Below are 20,104 nucleotides of genomic sequence, written 5' to 3'. Positions count from 1 at the left end.
GCCCACGTTGGGCTCACTTCCTCAGTGGCATAGGAATCATGGGAGCGATAGTGCGTTTAGTCTACCTCCCAATCCTTGGAAATGAAATGGAGGCAGAAACAAAGAGTGGCTCGTCCAAATACAAGCTCATTCCTGTTCAACTTGTTCACTCTGCCATAACTTCTGTTCTCTTTCACGTTCTAGTCCCCATTTCCCACAGGCGTACTTCTTCTTCATTATCTCTTCACAAACCCCTCACATCTTGCGAATGACAAGAACAGTGGTGAGTACACCGGCCAAGAAAACTCCCACCGTCTGCCATGTGGGTGTGCCAAAGTGGGATCGAATGCCCTCCTAAAAATCATGAACAGACCCAAATATTAGCCTGTGTCATACAAGCAATCAGGAGCAGAAGCTCAATTACTATTTAATGAGTTTGAACAGCATTTTTTAGCTAGCTTCTTACCCAGCCACCTTGCTCCCTGATCCAGTTGATCACATTTTCTTGGAGGTATTCCATGGTCCAGTTGATTATTGTTCTAATGATATCAGGAATTTTGGTCACAAGAGCCTGAGAAGGTGTAAAGGGGTATTTGTTATTCAATCATAATTCCATAATACAGATGTGTCTAACTTTGTTTTATTTTTATAATGAGGTGAGATGCAACAGAGCTACTAAACTCACTTTGATGACGAGTTGACATGCAAAGTAGAACAGTGCAACCACCCTGCCCCAGTTGAATTTTCCATCTGAAAAGATCTCAAGGGCAACTTGCAAAAACGTGTCTTTTGTGGGCCTAAGTGATGAGCTGTTTATCATCCTGTGGGAAAAAAAAACGTAGCGATTACAAACATGTTAATTATACAGTTATTATTAGTGGAACGGACAGGTAGGTCACCTTTGGAGCTCTACATTTCCATCCAACTCATCTCCAATCTGCTGCAGGCACTGGGCGAGCTCCTTATGCTTTGGGTCGCACAGCTCTCCTCCACCCAGCTGGGCCCTGGTCAGTTCAGTATTGCTGTCTCCATGACGCTGAACCCGCTTGAAGATGAAACTACTCACAAAGACAGATAGCAATGAAGTGGGATCCCACTTATTTGCCTAGAGCTACAACTTAATATTTAATGGTTGATTATTTTCTCAATTAAATAATTAGGTGTTTGGTCTATAAAATGTCAGACAACGGTGAAAATTCAGATCAGTGTTTTACAAAGCCCAATATGCCATTGCCAAATGTCTTGTTTGGTCCATAAATTCAAGATATGTAGTTTACTGTCATATACTAGAAAATATTCACATTAAAGAATTGGGGAATCAAAGAATTTTTACTTCTTTCATCAAAAAATGACACAAATTAATTATCAAAACATTTGGAGATTCCTTTAATAGTGGACAACTAATCGATTAATCTTTGCAGCTCTACTTGTCCAGACCAATAATGAGGAGCCCAACTGTATAGTATATACTCACTCTGTTAACAAAATGACTCCTACTTCCCGTAACTGGTCTTTAGTATTGCCTGAAAGACAAAGGTCAGTGTTAAATCATACTCATGCTGATACCAAACGCAGTTATCTCATATTAGAAATCAGTGAATAATTGAAGTATGTGTGCCAGTATAACTGTATGTTTACCGTCACTTCAATCTGAATCTGATGCCCCACTTAGAAGTGAGTTTACTTAGATTAGCCACACTTGAAATAACGGATAAGAAAACATTCTAGTGTTAATCATGTGTTTGCAAATGTATAGCGTTGCACTTGTGCTTTACGCTTTGTATCAGTTGTGTTCGTCAGTAAAAGAACCTTGCGAAAGACATTTGCTGTATACAAAAGCAGCACATAATGTCCACAGTCTGTTAACGTTAGTTGTTAACTTACTGTTACGTTATGCTAAATCAATTTACCGAAGTCAGTCAATGTTGTGGCTAACTTTAGCTACATAAAATCGGACGACTGACGTTACCGAGCCTGAGAAAACCGAGGAGACTTTCATATTGTCGGTCTAAAAGGACGTAACGTTGGTCTCCTGATATCTGTTTCGGGTTTGTTCAAATACTTGCCAACTCACTCTTGTACAGCCATCTGCTAACCAAGCTAACGTTTACGTTACCTAACCGCAGAGAAAATGCAAGCTAACATACCATACAGCTAACGTTAAGATTAGCCATCTAGCTAACATCAGTTCAGCTAAAGTTACTACTAGCAAGCAAACAAGCTACAGCCAGAAAACAATAGTTAGTTGATAAATTGTGTGGTATTATCTGTGTCTACCACACTGTTGGCGACAATGACACAGTCAATTTCTTTAGCTGATGCTAGCTAGTACCTTGGTCGCCTCCTCCCGGGTGTGATGCCATCTTGTTGTTGTCTAACAGCGCTTCCGTACAAGCGAAGAACGTAGACGGGCTGCGAGTTTTTTTGCAGGATTGTAGGGAAAGACTCAACCCTGATTGGCTCGCCCTGATATTCTTATCCTAAACATAACCAATCCCACGGGCTCTGATACGAGAGTCATGCGCTCATATACTTCTTTGTTTAGTTTTTTGTTGTTGTTTGACAAACAACGATTTGGTGCATTACCGCCGCCAACTGGTATAAATTGTGGAATATCTAACCTCTTGGCTTACAATCTTAAAAAAGAAAAAAAGGGCTATTTGCAATCATATGTAATTGTCTATGTCTAAGATACTAATATATAGGCTTGTACTCTATAACACTCATTTCTTGAGATATTTTGTAGAATATGTCAACACACTGGCGGCTAGCCTACTTTTATCTTTATGAAGTTTTGAATCAAATCCCTTCTTTCTTCCTCATATTTCTGACACTATAGTATGCTATGCTCTATCCTGCCTCCTTTGCAACCTCATCTGCCCTTTTATTTCCTTTGATACCAATATGCACCGGTATCCACAAGGAATATTACCCAAAACATAAGACCCAGCATTTGAATGCTGCATAATGTTTGTGTTGTACTTCAATCAGAATGTCTGGTCTGCTGTCTGCATGGCTATGCTGCAGAGCTAGGGATCAGCTTGAGTGTGAACAAATGATTGTTCTCAGTGCTCTTGTATCTTTTATCCACTGTACTGCCAAAAATATTGCAAGCATTTCTCCTGTGTAGACTGATAATTTATCATTAATCCTTTCCCCCTACTTTAAAATTAGATTCTGGAACAATAAAGCAACTCATATTTTACCAACTAAACTCTTTGATGCATCTGCGTAGAGCTGGACGGAATTGTGAACTTTCAATATATGCTAATTAATAATAAGCTTCCTATCCTTGTTCTTTTTTCTAATAATGTTACTGTTGCATCAGGAAGTATCCGTGGAGTTATAACTAGCAAAAGTACTGTTAAACTAAAGTTTAATCAATCTATTTCAAGTTATGTTGCTTTCTGTGTCACTAACCATCCAAACCTTTTTGTTTTCGTTATTTGCATTTTCCCAACAATGTTTTAAAGTGTCTTGTGTTAGGTGATCTTGATTATGGCTCTGTTAATTAGCTCAGTGACAGTTGTATACAAAATTCAGCAGATCATGGACATTCTTAGCATACAAGCAAAATAAAATAGCCTACATCATTCAAAGTAAATTACATAGAAAACATAACGTATCTAATCATTATAAATAAACACTGAGATCAATAGTTCAATTTAACTTACCCAGAGAATCTTTAAAATATAAAAGGGTGCTCATTGTTTGGGCTCGGAGCCTCGCCTTTTGGTAAACGTCATTTCCTGTGCCTCGTAGTCTTCAGCTCGTCGTGCGCATCTTCAGGCCTCTTTACGACTCGGCAGGCAAAGATGGCGGATGCACAAGTACGTTCAGGAAAACGGCGTGGTGAATTTAAAACGTTATTTTTTACACTTTTAATAAACACATTTAGCAAGATCTGTTTAGTGTGTGCCTTTATATGCTGTTCATACACAGCCATAAGCCATTTCAACCCAAATTGAGGCTTCTTTATTTGACATTTGTTGTTGCCGACCTGCAAACCCTCGTGTAACGTTGAGCTAGCCGGGATGCTAACTCGGTTAACTTAGCAGATGTTACCGCTTAATTCTTATTATTACCTTGCTTTTTATATAACCCTACTGCAACGGTAACTATTCCCATCGAACTGTAATATAATGTATTTTAAATGTAATTTCAGTTAAGGGCGGTTTTAGGCTTTCATAAGAGGAGGAAGTCGCTAATTGCTAGCTAAAAGCTAGCGTTAACTTAGCGAGGCCGGGCGGTGTTCACGAATCGTTCAGTGTAGAAAGTGTGGTTCTGTGGCGGAGTTACCTAACACGCAGTTAACTTTTTTTATCGTCTTGTTCCACAGACCGAGAGGGCCTATCAGAAACAGCCCACCATCTTCCAGAACAAGAAGCGTGTTCTGGTCGCTGATGGTGGCAAGGAGGTCAAGGAAAAGCTCCCCCGCTACCACAAAAGTGTGGGACTGGGATTCAAAACCCCAAGAGAGGTAACTTGAATTGTCTAGAAAATTATTCAAACTAATGCAGGAAACCTACGCTTTTCTTTGTTAGCTGCAAATGATGTTTTTCTCACGATGGTCTTCCAAGCCTTCAGGGTTCTGACGATAATGCCTTTTGGCAATGCTGATGCAGTCACATTAGTTCAAATATGACTTAGTACTTTTATTTTTATTTTTTTATAACTAACGTTACGGAATATATAACCATATATTGTTTTCACCAGGCTATTGACGGCACTTACATTGACAAGAAATGCCCCTTTACTGGAAATGTCTCCATTCGTGGCCGTATCCTCTCTGGTAAGTTAACACTACACTAGTCGTTACTAGCTCATTGGCACTGGTCTGGGAAGCTGCAACAGAACGTGATCATTTAAACACCACACTCTTATAAAATGGCATACAAAGTACATAACCTATCTATAATCAAAAGTATACAAAACTGCACTTAGGATACTCGCATTATCTTACACTTAAAGAAATATAAATGGCAAAACGGTAGCACACTTAATGTTACTTTGGTGAGACCTTTGGCTACTTTTGACATTAAGTGTGCAGTTAGATATCAAGTCTTGAATGTGAGTGTAAAATGGCTCAATTCCAGCACTACATGGGTATCAATGTCCATCCTGGCACTAAGTATTGATACATCAGGGAAATTGTTCACCTTGTATTTAACCAAGAGAAAAGAAAAAAAACTGACGGAAAATAACATATCCTTGTACAGGTGATTGGTGACGAAATCAAAGCCAGAACCAGTGTCTTTACAGGGTAACTTACTACAAACTTCATATTGATGTACCTTTTTCGTGTCACTCTTCTGCAAATGATGTTTTTCTCACGATGGTCTTCCAAGCCCTCTGGGTTGTGACGACACTGCCTAATGGCAACACTGATGTAGTGGAGTGGTCCAATAAAGTTATTAGGGTTCACTGCAATGGCCATAGAAAACCTTTGTGATTTTAATATTCCCATATGAAACTGATAGACACTACTGTGATATTACAATTCCTTTTGTCTGGTCTAAAGGTGTGGTTACCAAAATGAAGATGCAGAGGACCATTGTTATCAGACGTGACTACCTGCATTACATTCGCAAGTACAACCGCTTTGAGAAGAGGCACAAGAACATCTCTGTCCATCTGTCACCTTGCTTCAGGTACTCAAATGCTTTTAATTTAAGATTCCTACAGTTGTTGCAAATGTGGAACAGTCAAATTGTTATGGCAATCTTTTTTAGCTTCACAATACATTTGGTTAAGGTCTTTAAAATGGTGCGGTAATTTGTACGCCCCAGCCAAATTTGAGGTCTGGGTTAATTTCACTTATGTTTAAAGCTACAGACCCTACACCTGCCCCACACCAGAAGAGTTCTGTCTGCCTAAATGAGATTATAGATTATATATAACTTGCTGCAAGTGATGTTTTTCTCACGATGGTCTTCCAAGCTCAAGAAGCTCTGACGACACTGCCTTTGGCAAACACTGATGCAGCTTGGATGAACATCTCCTGCTCAAACATGGCTTAATATTAATTAGCTTTGTCTAGGACAGAGGTACCCCTACCTCGTTTTAAAATCTTTGATTTGTGGTGTTTTCTGCAGAGACGTCACCGTTGGAGACATTGTCACTGTCGGAGAGTGCCGACCGCTCAGCAAGACCGTGCGATTCAACGTCCTCAAAGTGACAAAGGCGGCTGGAGCCAAGAAGCAGTTCCAGAAGTTTTAGGTGTGACTGAACAGGAAAGCTGCTGTTTGCTAACTTGTTTTACTGTCAAATAAAGAAAACATTGTTTAAATGTTTTTTTTGGTTTTTAAGTGTATTTAGTCTTTTGCTTGTGCATAAACATAAATGGTGAAAGGCTACATATTGCCAGTTGTGTGGCAATTGGTTTGCCCTTATTGAGACAAATAAATCTTAGTAATTAAATCTAGAGATTTATAAAACACAAATCAAATGCTGAAGGGCAGCAATTAAATATCTGGTGTCAATTCTTTTGGCTAACTAGCTTTTCAAGTAAAATGTATTTGTCCTAGTATTAGGCGCATGACAATCAACCTACAATTGGCAAATTGAGATCAGAAAGGCCTATCACTGCCCACCCAGTGTATGTTCCTTTTTAAACCTACAGAAACTTATGTGAAGGTAGAAACGCCCATGATGTACACAGATTAATTTACTCGTGGATTTGGATTTGGATGTTGTGATGAATTGGTTTATTGAACGGTTTGCTTTTTAACAAATGCAACACCCTATTACCAACAATCTTACAAAAGCCGTCCAAGCTTGGTATCACCAAAATGTGCCGTGATTCCCTGAATTTGCAGGTAAACCCAAACTTTCACCATTTATTCCACCCTTATACACTGATCAGTCAGATTAAAATTAAACTATGTATACACTTTTCTTTATAAGCAACTATATCTGTACATGGTATCAACATGTTTATGGTTTTGTTGTACGTGTTAGGAGAGCCACAAAAAAACAGAGTCAAATTCATTGTCTTCACACTTACTCCGATGTTAAAGGTGATTTAGTTTATTCCCCTTATATAATTTGCTAAATTGGGAGCAAAACTAACCGATGTAAAGAAAACTGTATGTGTGATATAACTGGCAAGAGGTAGTACACAGGCCACAATATCGAGTGTGTAAGTCATCAAATTGGTAGGGGTTGCCAGGTGTACCCACAGCGCCTCCCGGTGTTTCACAATTTGTTTTTTCCACAAATGTGATGTGTCCAGAAGATGGCGACATATGACTGTTTGATGTGGAATCATATCCATCACGAGGCATCAAGGTAGCCACTTCGTCTAATTGTTGAACCTTTTGAACTTGAAGTGAAACCTCAGACATATTTTACTAGTATTTGTGATAATGTCTGTTACATGTAATAGCCTATAATTATCTCAAATGACTTAATTTTTTGACATGGCTGGGGTTTAAAGAGTTTCTCATTTACATACTATATTTTAATAACTGAGGATTATGTATCAGACCATAGGCTATAATTAACTTTACAATCAGGAACGTGATTAGATGATAATTAGGAGGAAAATTGTTATCCTAAAATCCCTTTTCTAGTCTGGTTTTCCTTTAATACATTTGAGACTAATAACATATCTGTGTGATTGAAATAAAGATACACAAGTACAGTTCTAGTAAACCTAATATGTAGCCTTGTTTTAAAGAAGAGCACAATGCAGGTATTTACTGTATTATTACAACCATGAATATGTTGGAAACCTATTCATCAGCTGAGTTATCAGTATCTTTGACATAACCCTCATATTTGAGTTAACATCAGAAGCAGAAACTTTGAATCAATTAAATGTCCTCCATCCTTGATTATAGTCTGCTAGATATTGCAGTCCAGATCAATAGAAATTACTGAAACTATTTAGCTGAACAGGAGGAGGGATTAATATCAGAGAAACAACAGGATAACTCTCTGTCATGTGGCCATGATGCTGAAGCCACAAGAAGACATGACCTCCTTCCTTTGTACACTTACAGCCGTGACGATGCTTAGCAGTGTCTGATATCTAAATAAACATGCAAATATGTAAGGCCTGTCTGCACCAGCTGAGTCATTTGCATGTGTCCTTATTTCAGCCTGAGAAGATGGCAGCTTATGTGTATGGGAATCAGTGACCCACCCCTACCCCCTCCATCCGTCCTCCACCCAGCCTGGCCTTCTGTCTGCTGAGTGCCATGGCAGAGGCGTCACCATTACCATAATGATGCTGTACATGTTTTTTTTCCCAATGCTCCAGTGAATGTGGACCTTATGGTGATGACGTGAAGAGGAGAAAGTGGTTAATGTGAGCAAAGCCGTGTGAGCGGTCCCATCATTTAATGATAAGCAGGGTAAGCAGCTGCCATCTGCAAGTTTGCTTTGAAAACAACCAAACATTTTCCTCAATTGCAGGTTTTACTTTTGTTTTTCTTGTACTTACACAGCTCTCCACCCATTGAACAATATTTACCTAAACAGCAGTGTCTCAGCTTCTAACCACAAATTGTCCTCTCTTGTACCGGGGCTTTCCCAGCTCCCTCTCTCCATAGGCACAGACGCTACGGGAGGGTGGGAGGACCTAAAGAAGTTCTCTGAATAACAGGCCCCCCTCATGATCAGACACCCCAGGGAGCAAGACAGCCCAGCAGGCCACCCAGCCCACATGAGTGCATACATGCTCCCACAGAGTGTTTGTTTGAGGGCAGAGGTCTGATCCCTGAAAAAGTCCAAGAAACCATAATAAACCCGAGATGACAGTGCTCAACTTTGCTGAATGTGGCCTAGTGTGTTAGTATACAGTGGTGGTTATCTGCCGATCTCTATGTGTGTTTCTATTTGCACAAATTATGCTGAAGAAATCATATTGTGGTCTTTATAAAGTTGAAAATGGGATATATTAGACAATAAATTATGGTAAAGAAATGAGTTTGATTGTCAGTGTTTTTCAGAGGGATAAAAAGAAATTACCAGGCAATAACATTTGGCTCTAGTAAATCTTAACTGTTGTGACACAATGGCGTTGCCATACACTATCTTGCAAGCCACAGGATTTCTTTATGATACCACTCAGTTGAACACATGACAGTATAAAAATATTACAACGATTTTAACCATTTACTGCCAACAAAGCTAGCCATTATGTTAGCCACCTGAGGCTAATATGTTGCTAATGAAATATTGTTGTTTTTGAACTATTGGGCTACCCATTGTGTATTTTCCTCTCTTTTCTTTAACTTTTGTGGACTCTATATATGCTGCGTCCTAGTTTTATAACTGGGTTGCCTTCGTAGGGGAACTCAGAGCTAATTTGACTGCTAGGTTAAATAATTCATTTTTACAGTACCTTTGGTCAAACTGTTATTAGTGGCATCTCACTATTAATTAATTACTTGAATCACTATCGTTGGAGTTGTTCTTCAACACTATTATCATAGTTTTACTGTTGCTTCCAGTAAAAACTCCAAAGACCAACTGTCTTAACTTTGTTTAGCTCAGTGTAATGCAATGCTCCCACACTTGTAGTAAGGGTTATGAAGTTTGTTGTTTCATAGTGACATTTATTTGTATTTTAATTATTCTAGTGATGACCCTTTGATTTTCTTCCACCTCTGAATCCAGCAAAAAAAAAAAATCCAATGCCAGAAAGATTTTTGGTTTAATTACATGTTATAGATTATAATTTAGACCAACAGCACACTTTCTCCCTCACATTTTAAAAGTCAAGCCCACACAATTCTCCAGGTGGTGATGTGATGGAGAAGCCAGTCTCTCCTCTTCTCATGACTCTGCTTAATAACCCAATTTTCCATATGGAGGCATTGCCAAAAGGGGAAAGTGTAGTTTGAGATTTAGTGCTCCATCCGTCACAGGTCAACAACCCACCCAGGCCAACAAGGTCAGAGATGGCCCTCTGTCTATACAATATGATTTATATTCTTTAAAGAGGGACTAAAAAATGGCTAAACCATGTGTTTTCTGTTAGCACACGTGCATTTATCAAAACTCTGGATGCATGTCTCTTCTGTCTGTGGCAGTAGACGAACTGTCTCACTTCACATTCCTCCAGTTTGCCAACATGTTTACCCAGTGTCATGGAGCGTACTTGCAGTCATGCTTACTTGTATATCTAATAACAGGGATGTTTGCTTAGAGGGTCATCCCAATGAGGGTAATGGCCACTATCAAAACAGGGGCCTTCTGGTGGCCCAGCAGGAGGGTAGTCGTATAATCCCATGCTGGACCCTTGTTCTGGGTTGTTTGGAGGCAGCGGCTTCCAAACTTCAGCAAAACAGCAGCAGTAGACATGATGGGCTAAACAGATGGAAGCCATGTTATGTGTAGAAGAGCCTGAGCTGTAACAGATAAAGCCCTTCATCGTTTGGTCTCTTCTGTCAGTACTGAACAACAGGACTCATCTTTAGGCTGTGCTAGATACAGAAGTAGGTTTTGCACAAATGTGTATTTTAAGACTTATGTAAAAGTGTGTAGAGATACTTTTACAAGATCTACAAAAGTAAACATATTTACATATTAGCATCAAAATACACTTAAAGAAAGAAAGAGGCCAATTTCAATTACTGTATATGCTGCTGAGTAGCTTCATCTAAAATAATAAACATTCATTATTGTTTTGATTTTATTTTGTATTAAAAATCAGAATCTTCAAAGAAAAAACCCTGAAGCCCTAGAGCCTGCTGATGTTGAACGATTCTTTGCAAAATCCATTCAATGTCACTGAATATGACATGAATGTGTTTCATGGGACTGAGGTGCACTCTTAATCTGTTATTTATTATTTTCTGACTGCAATATAATATGCAACCATCAAACTGATCACTATCCAACAGCTTCTGCTGGGGTGCACAGCAGGAACAGTGTGGGGTCCATTTAGGGTCAGTGCAGGGTCACATACACATCTGGACATGTCATCAGCCCTCAAAATCTGCACAAAGACAGCCAATGTTCTTGTGCCAAAGACAGACTGGTGTCTGACAACATCCTATCAAAAAATGTTGGCCATTCCATTCTGTCACAAACAAATGGTCATATGTATAGGGTGTAAACTGTACTCACACATAATGTGGTTTTGCATGACCTATACTCTCGGGGTTTGGTGTCAGAATGTTTTAAAGTCATTGAAAGTAGATATGGTGGATGATGAGCATGTCAAGATCTATTACTTTCAGGTGAAAGGTTGGGGTCACAGTTATCAGTGTCTGATATCTGCAACAGCACCATGAGCTTCTAAACTGATTTTAAGTGATTTAACAGATGTGGCTCCTACTCTTGACTTGCACACAACTTTTGAGCTGTGTCCCTGATAATGTCTGTCTATGAAAACAGTGGTTATTTAGACTAATTTCACATGTGAATGAAAACAATCTGAAAGTTAAAGTTCAAAACCTGCTGTTTGATTCCTGCAGATATCCAAAACTATCGATTACAAAATTGTGATTGACCGTCGCCAAACCTGGCCTTGCTGGTAAGCCGAGAGCCCTGCAACACAGCTCCTAATTCAATATTCTCATGTTCAGCCGTGTTCATGCCTGTCTGTCAGACGGACTGCATGTCTGGCATGCAGCGTGCATCTCCAATTTTACACCATGTTGTCAGATCAAAGTGCAAAGTGGGGGCTGGCGCTGGCTGGGTGTTGCATGCAGCAGCGCTCCTGGGTCATGTGTGAACCATCCAGCATGGCTGTCATCAGAGCATCGCTGGGGTGTGCTCCCGCTGGCTAATGGCCTCACACTGGAGCCCAGAAGCCTACAATCCAGAAAACAGGCAGGATCTGGACTGCATATCTAACAAGTGCCATTTTAAGTACTGCATGGATGATGCTGGGTAACTTTGGTCTGCAGATGGAATACATTCATATGCAAAGACATGCTCTGTTAACAGAACTTCACACACAGATTTACTACACAAATAGCAGAAATTTCAGTCTTTTGTTTGCAAGACGTTCTTGGTCTTTTGTTTCAGACTGTAGCAAAGGAACTGTAAAGTGTTGCACTTCTCTCTATAAAAGGTAACAGGAGAAACTCAAAGCAACGCCCCAAAGCAACAGTTTGTGTTGCTATTGAGCAGTTCCTCTCCAGCAGGAGGAATTCAGCCTGGCAGATGGTAGGGTAGAGGCCCCCGAGGCCCCCAGGCAATGCTACACCCTGGGACCCGGATACCTAATCGTGCCTGTTGAGACTCTCACCTGCTGCTCCGCTGCTCACAATGTTATCTCATCTCCCTCGACCTATTGTGGCTCCCATCGGTGATAATGGCAGTTAAGAGACCCACGCAGTGCTGGAGCAGGGGCTCGCTCTCCCTGGAGAGATGCAGGACCATGGGAAACCTGAGAGAAATTGATCCCTCCATCTTGCCTCCTCTGGTGGATCTCATTTCTTATCATGACCTGCAGACAGCTACTGTGTTGTTTTTGTTTAAAGCCCAGATTGCTTTGATTTAAAAGACAGCTATTCTTAGAGCTGCTTGTGGGGCTATTATGTTTTATAAATTAGGTGTGGCTAGTCCTCTTCACCCTCACATTGCAGTGAATGTAAAGAGGAAAAGCTTTAAGAGCAAATTACTTTTGTTTATTAGCTACTGTACTTACACTTTTCTCAGACAGCAGAACAAATCAGTGTAATGTAAAATCTGTAGCATGTATTTACCATCAAAAATGACATTTATGTGTAATTTGATGTTCTCTGGTGTTATAACTCTAAGTGTTTTATCCACCCTTGCACCCTGTCACACCACATGAGTTCATAAACTTCCTTGGTTAACCAAAGATGGTTGCATTTTGAAACCCAGTTCTTGCAAACCTAACCAAACCACAGTGTTGATGTGGAGAATCTGGTTGCTGTTTTTGTTGTTGTCATTTCTTCTTGCTCTCCACTGTTTTAATTTCCACTAAGTCATTATTCCTTAGAAAACACTACCCAGTTCCTGTGTGACCTCGGTTCTCACCATCTCAGGCCGACTTCGATGAACCCTGCTGGCTTCATTCCGAACATGAGACAAATTAATTGTAAAGATTAACCTTTTCTTTGGTCAGAGATAATAATCAACAACAATTAGGTCAATACACTTCTCCAGTATGTTGCTGTATAACTTTATTCCCTTACAGCAATTTGGTTTTGGGAGTAAACCTCTATACATGGCCACCTTCTCTACCAGGTGAGCTTACCAGGCACTCAAGGATGACAAAAATTGAAGCAGTAGAGACCAAGATATTCTAACTTTTTGTACCCTAATATGGGTCAAGCTCAAAAACACTGGATCCTACTTTTCCCATAATGCATTCACATAGCATTTTGATCAGATCCTCCTTGCCCTCTAAATGCCCACTTCCGTCAAACTCAATAAATGTCAGAGCCACAGAAGACATTAGACAACTGTTTTCAACAAGCTAAGTGACCAGGGAACTGAACTTCATGTGTAAAAGCAGTAAAGGGCTACTTCAAAGAATGTAGTTAAAATGTTATGTGTTGGTGGCAAGCTCAGGCTTTTTTTTCGATTTGGTTGCTGTCCCTCTACTTGTGCTGATAAAACACGTGGAGGCTGCTACTTATCATACTTGTAGCTTCACAACCCTGACAACCTAGTTAAATGAGGATGTATGTATTTTAAAACCTGTTGTTGTGTGCTGCAAACACAAAGGGAAGGAAGTAAAGTGAGTTTCACAAGAATGAAAAGAAAAAAGGGTATCTTCTTGCCTCAGTAAATTGCTGCTGAAGGCAGAACAAAAGAGATCAAATGGAAAGAGCACAGCCAATCACTGTCTGGACGACTTAAACTGTGTTTCCCTTTGTAGTTGTACAATCAATATGTAACCATGAGAAAGGAAATGGAGTTCTTTACATCTTAGAAAATGCAAAGACAAATAGTGTGTTTTGTTCTTACATAAAACCTCTCACAGATTTGACCTTGATACTTTTCTGTTAACTTTTTCATTTTTGGTTCAATGTATACATTTCGTGATTCAGTAAATCTGGATGATATTTTCTGCCTTTTCAGCTTTACAGAACAACACACTAAATGATGCTATGTGTGATGTTAAAAATCTTTCTACAGTCATAAGATACATACATATACACATATATTTTTGTGCACAAGACTCAACCAAATTCAGAAATCAAAGACTGGTAAGTTTGGCAACTTTTCCACTGACAAAGAAAGGGGAACTCTGTCTTTGTGACAGTCATTAAAGAAACAAAGTTGGATTTCAGCCTCATAAGAAGCTCACAATTCACTGAAAGAAAAGAACATTTTGTCTTGATGACATCACAGTTTTGAAGTCAGTTATCTAAATTGTTGATACTGCAGAAAGTTTGAGACATTATACAGAGATAAGATCTTGAGAAGATTATCTAAATGGTGTCTTTGTGAACTATTGAAATGGAGAGAAATGGAGAGAAATGGAGATCACAACCTCCTTGTCCTCAGTGGAAGTTATGGGCCTGGCTGACATGCCTTTTCTGCATTTGGCAGGACCCCCTCCCTGAGAAACAGAGGGGGTAGGAAGAAGCCAAAGAAGTGACACTGCTGATAACCCTGTGCCATTGTGTGCCTGGCTGCCAGAGCATCTCTGTTTCACTGCAGTGTGTAAAACATGGAGATAAGAGGAAATCCCAAACATTCTTAAAAGAAAAACAAATCCCCCCCCCCACCAACTAAAGCAAACAGCATATGTCCTTATCTTAAGATAGATTACATCTGTAAAGACCACAACAATTGGAGGAGAGAGGGAATTCAGACGTTTTGTAATGTTATGCCTTAGGGAAAAACTGCATTTGTGACCTTTATGAAATTTGTTAAAAAAGAGAGAAAACTAATTGCTTTTACAAATTTAACAAAGCCTAAATGCATGCTAGTAATGGAAAATCCTAAAGGCTTATTTACTGCATCATAGGACATAGACTGGCAACTGGCAAGTTTGAGCAAAATTAGCTTTAGCTAACTAAATTAACATTAGCTCCATTAATTTAACCCTGGTAGTTAAAAATACTTTTGGCATAAGGCCTCTTTAAATTACTTCCAAACGCCAGATTGTTGTTCAGTAGTTCATTCTGTACCCCATAATATTAGAATAGGTACCTGTTTGTTAAACAATAGCTGAAGAAGAACATTTTCCCACAGTGTTACTCATTATTCCCAGTGTTTGTTGCAGTGATGACAACACATAACCTCAACACCGGTATATGAAATGACTGAAGCAACAGAAGAGGCTTCCCTTCCATCAAACCCATGTCTGCGGTTTGTTCTAGAACCACATCCTGCGCTCCATCAATCCATCAATAACATCAGACTCAATTTGTTTATTTTTCACTCATCATGTGGAAAAAAGTGACTTATTTTGTGACACACACATGGAAAGGAAAAGAAAATCAAAGCTGCTCTGCATCCTAGCGAGGTGGCCCCAACATAAACAGAGATCTGTGGAGCGGGAATAAACTTCCTCTGCTTGCACTGGTGCACACACTTCCTGAGGGGATTGAGCGATGCATCAGATTGGACCCCGTTCTTTATGAAGGCTGAAAGGGTTTGACTCTGCTGGCAAGTGGGCCAACCAGGCAAATTCAAGCCACATGCTGATCCATGTCCTCATGAATGTTTTATCTGTGGCTCAAGGGACGCCAATGTCGGTCTGTTGATCCGCTACTTTGGTCCAGACTGAAATAAATAATCACTCAATCAATAATTATCAGATGGATTGGCATGACATTTGCTCCAAATATCCAAGGTTCCCAGTGGATACATTCTAGTGATTGATGATCCCTTGACACTTCCTGTAGTGCCAGCAGCAGGTTAAAAATGTTCTCTTATTCAGCATCTACTCATAGGATTAGCACAACATTTTGTACAGACGTTCAAGGTTCCCAGATGATGTATTGTCATGACTTTATTGAGTCCCCGATGGTGCCTCAAGCGCCACAATGAGTTTGACATGATTGTTTTTTGTTCAATTATCTCAATGGATTGCTGTAAAATTTGGTATATTCATGAACAATCATACGTTCATGGTCCCAAGAGACAGATTTTTTCAATAACTGTGATCCCCTGACCTTTCATCCAGCATTGTTATTGGGTCGGCAATTAATTTGGTCAACCTTGTGACCGGCATGCACAATGAATGACATTGCCATGTTTTGCAGGGATCTTTGAATCTGTTCCACGGTGCTGTTTGCTTAAATTAAAGCAGCCAATGAAACTCAGCCACGGCTCGCTTTCCCACAATGTTTAGTGTTAAGATGATTTTCCTCTTTTATACATGATCTCAGCGCTAAGATGTTTGCTGAGAAACATGTCTGTTACTTTACTGCTATGGAGCAAGGGGATTATCTGGCTGTTTCTACTAATTTAGTGTATTCTACAGCTTATTTTTGATTTCCTGCTCCATCACTGTAGATTAATATTGCCAGTGGCAGCAACCCAACTGCAACAAACCCTCGAATACGAGGGTCCCTAACCTCAGCACCCTGAGAAACACTAGCCTGTCTGAGAAGGCATAGCACTGCCTAAATGGTGAAATAGTTGGATATGTGTGAGTTTTAGCGGCCTGGGGGGAATCCCACCCAGGGAGACTGGAGAGGAACCCGTGCAGATGGAGGTCAGAGTTGGGCTGCTCACATCCTACTCACTATTTGTCCTGTTATTCCAATCTCCGCCAACACACCAACAAGATTAAGGGAATAATCTCAAAAAGTTTTTTTTCAAGCTCTGCTCTGTGTGAGATTTCTTTTACAACCAACACAACAAACTCTTGAAGATGATGGCATGAAATGACATAAAGCTGTAAAATGTGGTTATTAGGACAAACTTGCACTAAAGTCTTATGAAAGTTATATAACGCAGTACAACTACAGTTGTTGTTCTAAACTGCCATTTGTCATCCACAAAGGAGCCTTGAAGCAACATAACAGCATGACTTGGCAAGTGTAACGTCCTCTAGGCTTTAAAGACCCTCCAAATGATGTTCAGCGTTTACGTTTTAGCTTAAATGGGCAAAGACCATCCTAAGATGAATATACTTGGGACTCAGAACCAGAGTAGTTTAGAGTAGTAAGAGTAGTAGTGTATACGTAACGATGGACAGGTCACTAACTAACTAACTGATGTTTGCTATTTACCAAACACCAATGCCGCCTTTGTTATTGTATCACTAAAATATTTTAACATTACCGGAAAAAATATCCAGCACGGTGTTTTACGCCGTGCAGACTACAGAGACAAAATCACAATGAGGAGTCTTCCTGGAGATGTGACTGTGTTCACGTTGTCTCAAGTTGTAGATGTCACGGTGAGCCAGGTCAGGCTAACTTTGGCCAACACCAATGAAGCAGCGGTGTTGACCTGGGAAATCAGGATCTTTTCCGTCAATACCACAGAGACAAAGAGATGTCAGAGGACGATGACCCTTTCCTGCTAATCAGAGGGAGGAAAGGACTCCTCCCTTCACCTCTGCTCAGACAGTGATGAGGTTTCCATGTTTGTGTTGGCTCATGACAGTATGACGGGACCTGTATCCTTTTTGGCAGAAGACAGGGATACAGAAACGTGTCTTTCGGATTTGTATAGAAAAGAGGAACTCCAGATAAGTCAAGATTATTTATCATCCCCTACATTTTGAGTAAATTTCCTTTCTGTCTGTGATTTATTCATTAACTTTCAGTGTACAATCAGTATTGTAAGAACGTAGTTTCCCTTCACATTGTTTTGCCCATATTCTTGTATAAATAAAAAAAATCCATAAACAAAACTATTGTAAGCCACAAGTTACACTTACACAAGCAATCAAATCCCAAATCTACCTGTTTCCATTCACTCCCTTGTGGCGTGGCATGTTGGTTTGTCAGTCCGTCACTTTGTTCTGGACTGTCTCAACAACTGTCGAATAGATTGATGTGACATTTTTACAGACATACATGGTCCCAACAGGTTAAAAAGCCGGCTGCCAAAGAAAGCGACGAATCCCAATATTCGTGGATAAGGGGGCATATTTTCAGACAGTCTCTTCTGGAAGGCATTAATAAAAAAAATAAATGTTGCGGTCGGCTGCAAACGTGAAAAGTGACAGGAATGGTTGTGTAAACCTGGCCAGTATTTAATGACACAAAAAGCAAAAAAAAAGAGAACAAAAGATTGAGAAAATGCTCATGTTCTTTTGAAACCCTTGATGGATTTCCTGATATGATGTGAAACTCTTTATGTCCTCTTTCCTTTAGCTTCTTCAACAATAGCTCTACAGAGAGATGACCAGAGACTCTGAGGAGTTCTTTTCAAACACGATGGCAACCCATTGGCTGAAGATGCATATCTAAGTATGATTTGACCTGTGCTTTCTTCATCCTGGCTGAAGTTCAAGATTTTGTCCAGAGCCCTGACCCGCTTGCTTTTATTTACCCCAATCATCTTGGCCGTGGGCTATGACCCCCGTAATGTTATACAAATGTCACGCATCACAGGACTGACAGGCAAGCATTTGGCCTGCAAGCATTTTTACAGAGAGGGTCCTTTATAAAAATACAGAGACCCTTGGCAAAATGGAAGTTGGGAAGAAAATAAAACACCAAAAGTTGGGAAAGGTTTTCTGCCCACAAACCTATATTACACATTCTTCTGCGTAACATTTTGTAATCTCTGTTGCAAGCTATATTCATTTATCGAGTTAGCTTTTCTTTTGAGCAATGGTTGAGTAGAACACAGTTCTTTGTGTTTATGTGTGGTTTATTAATTATAATACTGTGGGAGTTTCAAAATGTATCACAGGCCCTTTATGACCATTCATTCTGTAAGCTTTGATGTTGAAGTTCAATGTTGACAAGTTGGAATTGTGTAAAGCTCTGGGGGTACATTGTCTTTGACAAGCTTGGTAGTGACGTGTTATCGTAACATGTTGCCAATAAGATGTCATAAAATACTATCCAGTAAGGATTTCAGCTACAGTATATTGAATAAAAAACACTTTATCCTAACATTTTGTTGCAATAAGGTTTCATCATAACATAACAGCTCATCAGAATCTTTAGGCTATCCTTCAGCCAACTGAAGCGAATGGTTTATTGCCCGTTTAGCACTGAGATAACCTAAAGTAGCCATGTTTTGATCAAAGACATCAGCAGAAAGTCACATTCCTCTGCAGCCGTCACCTCAAAGGAAATGACTCACAGTCCAGCTACAGTAAACAGTGAGGACAACAAGCTGTGCTTTTTATCTTGTCTTATTTCTGCTGCACCCTGCGGCTTTGAAGCTTTGCAGCCAAAACCATCCCCAGACATTAAAGTTACTTATTATAGTCGCTGTTTATTGGTCAAGATTTAGCATTGTGTTTGTGTGGTCTGCAGAAGAGTTGAGCAGAAAAAAAGCAATCTAAGGCAAGGAACGATGAGAATGATGCCCAAATGTTGCTCCTCAAAATGGCACACATACATTTACTCAAGTACTGCATCTAATTTAGCAGTGATTTAGATTTTTAATCTAGGGGTCAGGTCCTCCAAAGAGAAAAGAAGAAAAAACAAATTCCTGCTACACAAATCCGCTGACTTTTCTCTAATCTTTTTTGTGAGAAATATTTGATCATTTGACCTCTTTGGGCCTGAAGCTGCTCTCTCTTTGGTAGAAATGTTGAAAACACACAGACATCTGAAACAATGAAGTAATAAGATGCCATTTCATTAATCGTTCACAGGCCAAATGGTTATCATGTTGTGAAGTAGAGGTACAAAGTAGCATAAAACGGTCAAGTCTTCAAAATTGTTATTAGTACAGTTACACTGTCACCATCGCAAATTAGTTGACTTTATTCAAAATTTGTGTGGAAACCCCATAAACCATAAGGTACCGTAAGGTTTTACACAAGGTGAACTTAACAGGTCAAGTTGTTTTAACACAGAGTAGTAAGTTGATGCAGTAGACAAGTTTACATCAGTAGGAGTTACTAAAAATCATTAGTACACATACATTTTTTTTCTTCTGGAGTAATGTCTAAAATGCCTTTTAGTTAAAGCTTTAGTGCATGACAAACTCTGTTTAGGGTGTGTATATATTGTGTATATATTAGTGTGTATATTTTGTTTTGGTTGTTTTTGTATGTGTATGCACATTGTGAGCAACGATGCTCCAA

At 39.7% G+C, this 20,104-nt stretch overlaps 2 protein-coding genes and 3 non-coding genes across 6 annotated transcripts; 4 read left to right on the top strand and 1 right to left on the bottom strand.

Annotated features, from left to right (window-relative positions):
• Positions 1-113: 113 nt before the first annotated feature.
• Positions 114-2,516, bottom strand: LOC116703270 (apoptosis regulator BAX). The gene is made up of 6 exons (XM_032537909.1): positions 2,312-2,516; positions 1,454-1,502; positions 879-1,037; positions 665-800; positions 446-550; positions 114-333 (listed from the first exon to the last, which is right to left on the bottom strand). Exons 1-6 carry the CDS (start codon positions 2,340-2,342, stop codon positions 235-237), a joined length of 579 nt encoding a protein of 192 aa, XP_032393800.1. The 5' UTR covers positions 2,343-2,516; the 3' UTR covers positions 114-234.
• Positions 2,517-3,700: 1,184 nt separating this feature from the next.
• rps11 (ribosomal protein S11) lies at positions 3,701-6,270 on the top strand. Of its 2 annotated transcripts, none has more exons than XM_032537925.1 (5): positions 3,701-3,809; positions 4,319-4,459; positions 4,696-4,771; positions 5,501-5,630; positions 6,075-6,270. In XM_032537925.1, the coding sequence occupies exons 1-5, from the start codon at positions 3,795-3,797 to the stop codon at positions 6,196-6,198; spliced, it is 486 nt and encodes a 161-aa protein (XP_032393816.1). In that variant the 5' UTR covers positions 3,701-3,794; the 3' UTR covers positions 6,199-6,270. The 2 variants fall into 2 exon arrangements, with proteins under 2 accessions (XP_032393816.1, XP_032393814.1); XM_032537923.1 differs by having other exon boundaries at positions 3,787-3,831.
• LOC116703821 (small nucleolar RNA SNORD35) lies at positions 4,525-4,608 on the top strand. The gene has a single exon (XR_004335522.1). It is a non-coding gene; the product is annotated as a small nucleolar RNA SNORD35 (small nucleolar RNA).
• Positions 5,293-5,376, top strand: LOC116703822 (small nucleolar RNA SNORD35). Its single transcript, XR_004335523.1, has one exon. It is a non-coding gene; the product is annotated as a small nucleolar RNA SNORD35 (small nucleolar RNA).
• Positions 5,885-5,968, top strand: LOC116703806 (small nucleolar RNA SNORD35). The gene has a single exon (XR_004335509.1). It is a non-coding gene; the product is annotated as a small nucleolar RNA SNORD35 (small nucleolar RNA).
• Positions 6,271-20,104: the final 13,834 nt, after the last annotated feature.

The sequence above is a fragment of the Etheostoma spectabile genome, chromosome 15 (genome assembly GCF_008692095.1).
Source record: "Etheostoma spectabile isolate EspeVRDwgs_2016 chromosome 15, UIUC_Espe_1.0, whole genome shotgun sequence".
NCBI classification, from domain to species: Eukaryota; Metazoa; Chordata; class Actinopteri; order Perciformes; family Percidae; genus Etheostoma; species Etheostoma spectabile.
The sequence above is the reverse complement of the archived record's forward strand: the minus strand, read 5'-3'. Positions and strand labels throughout refer to the sequence as shown.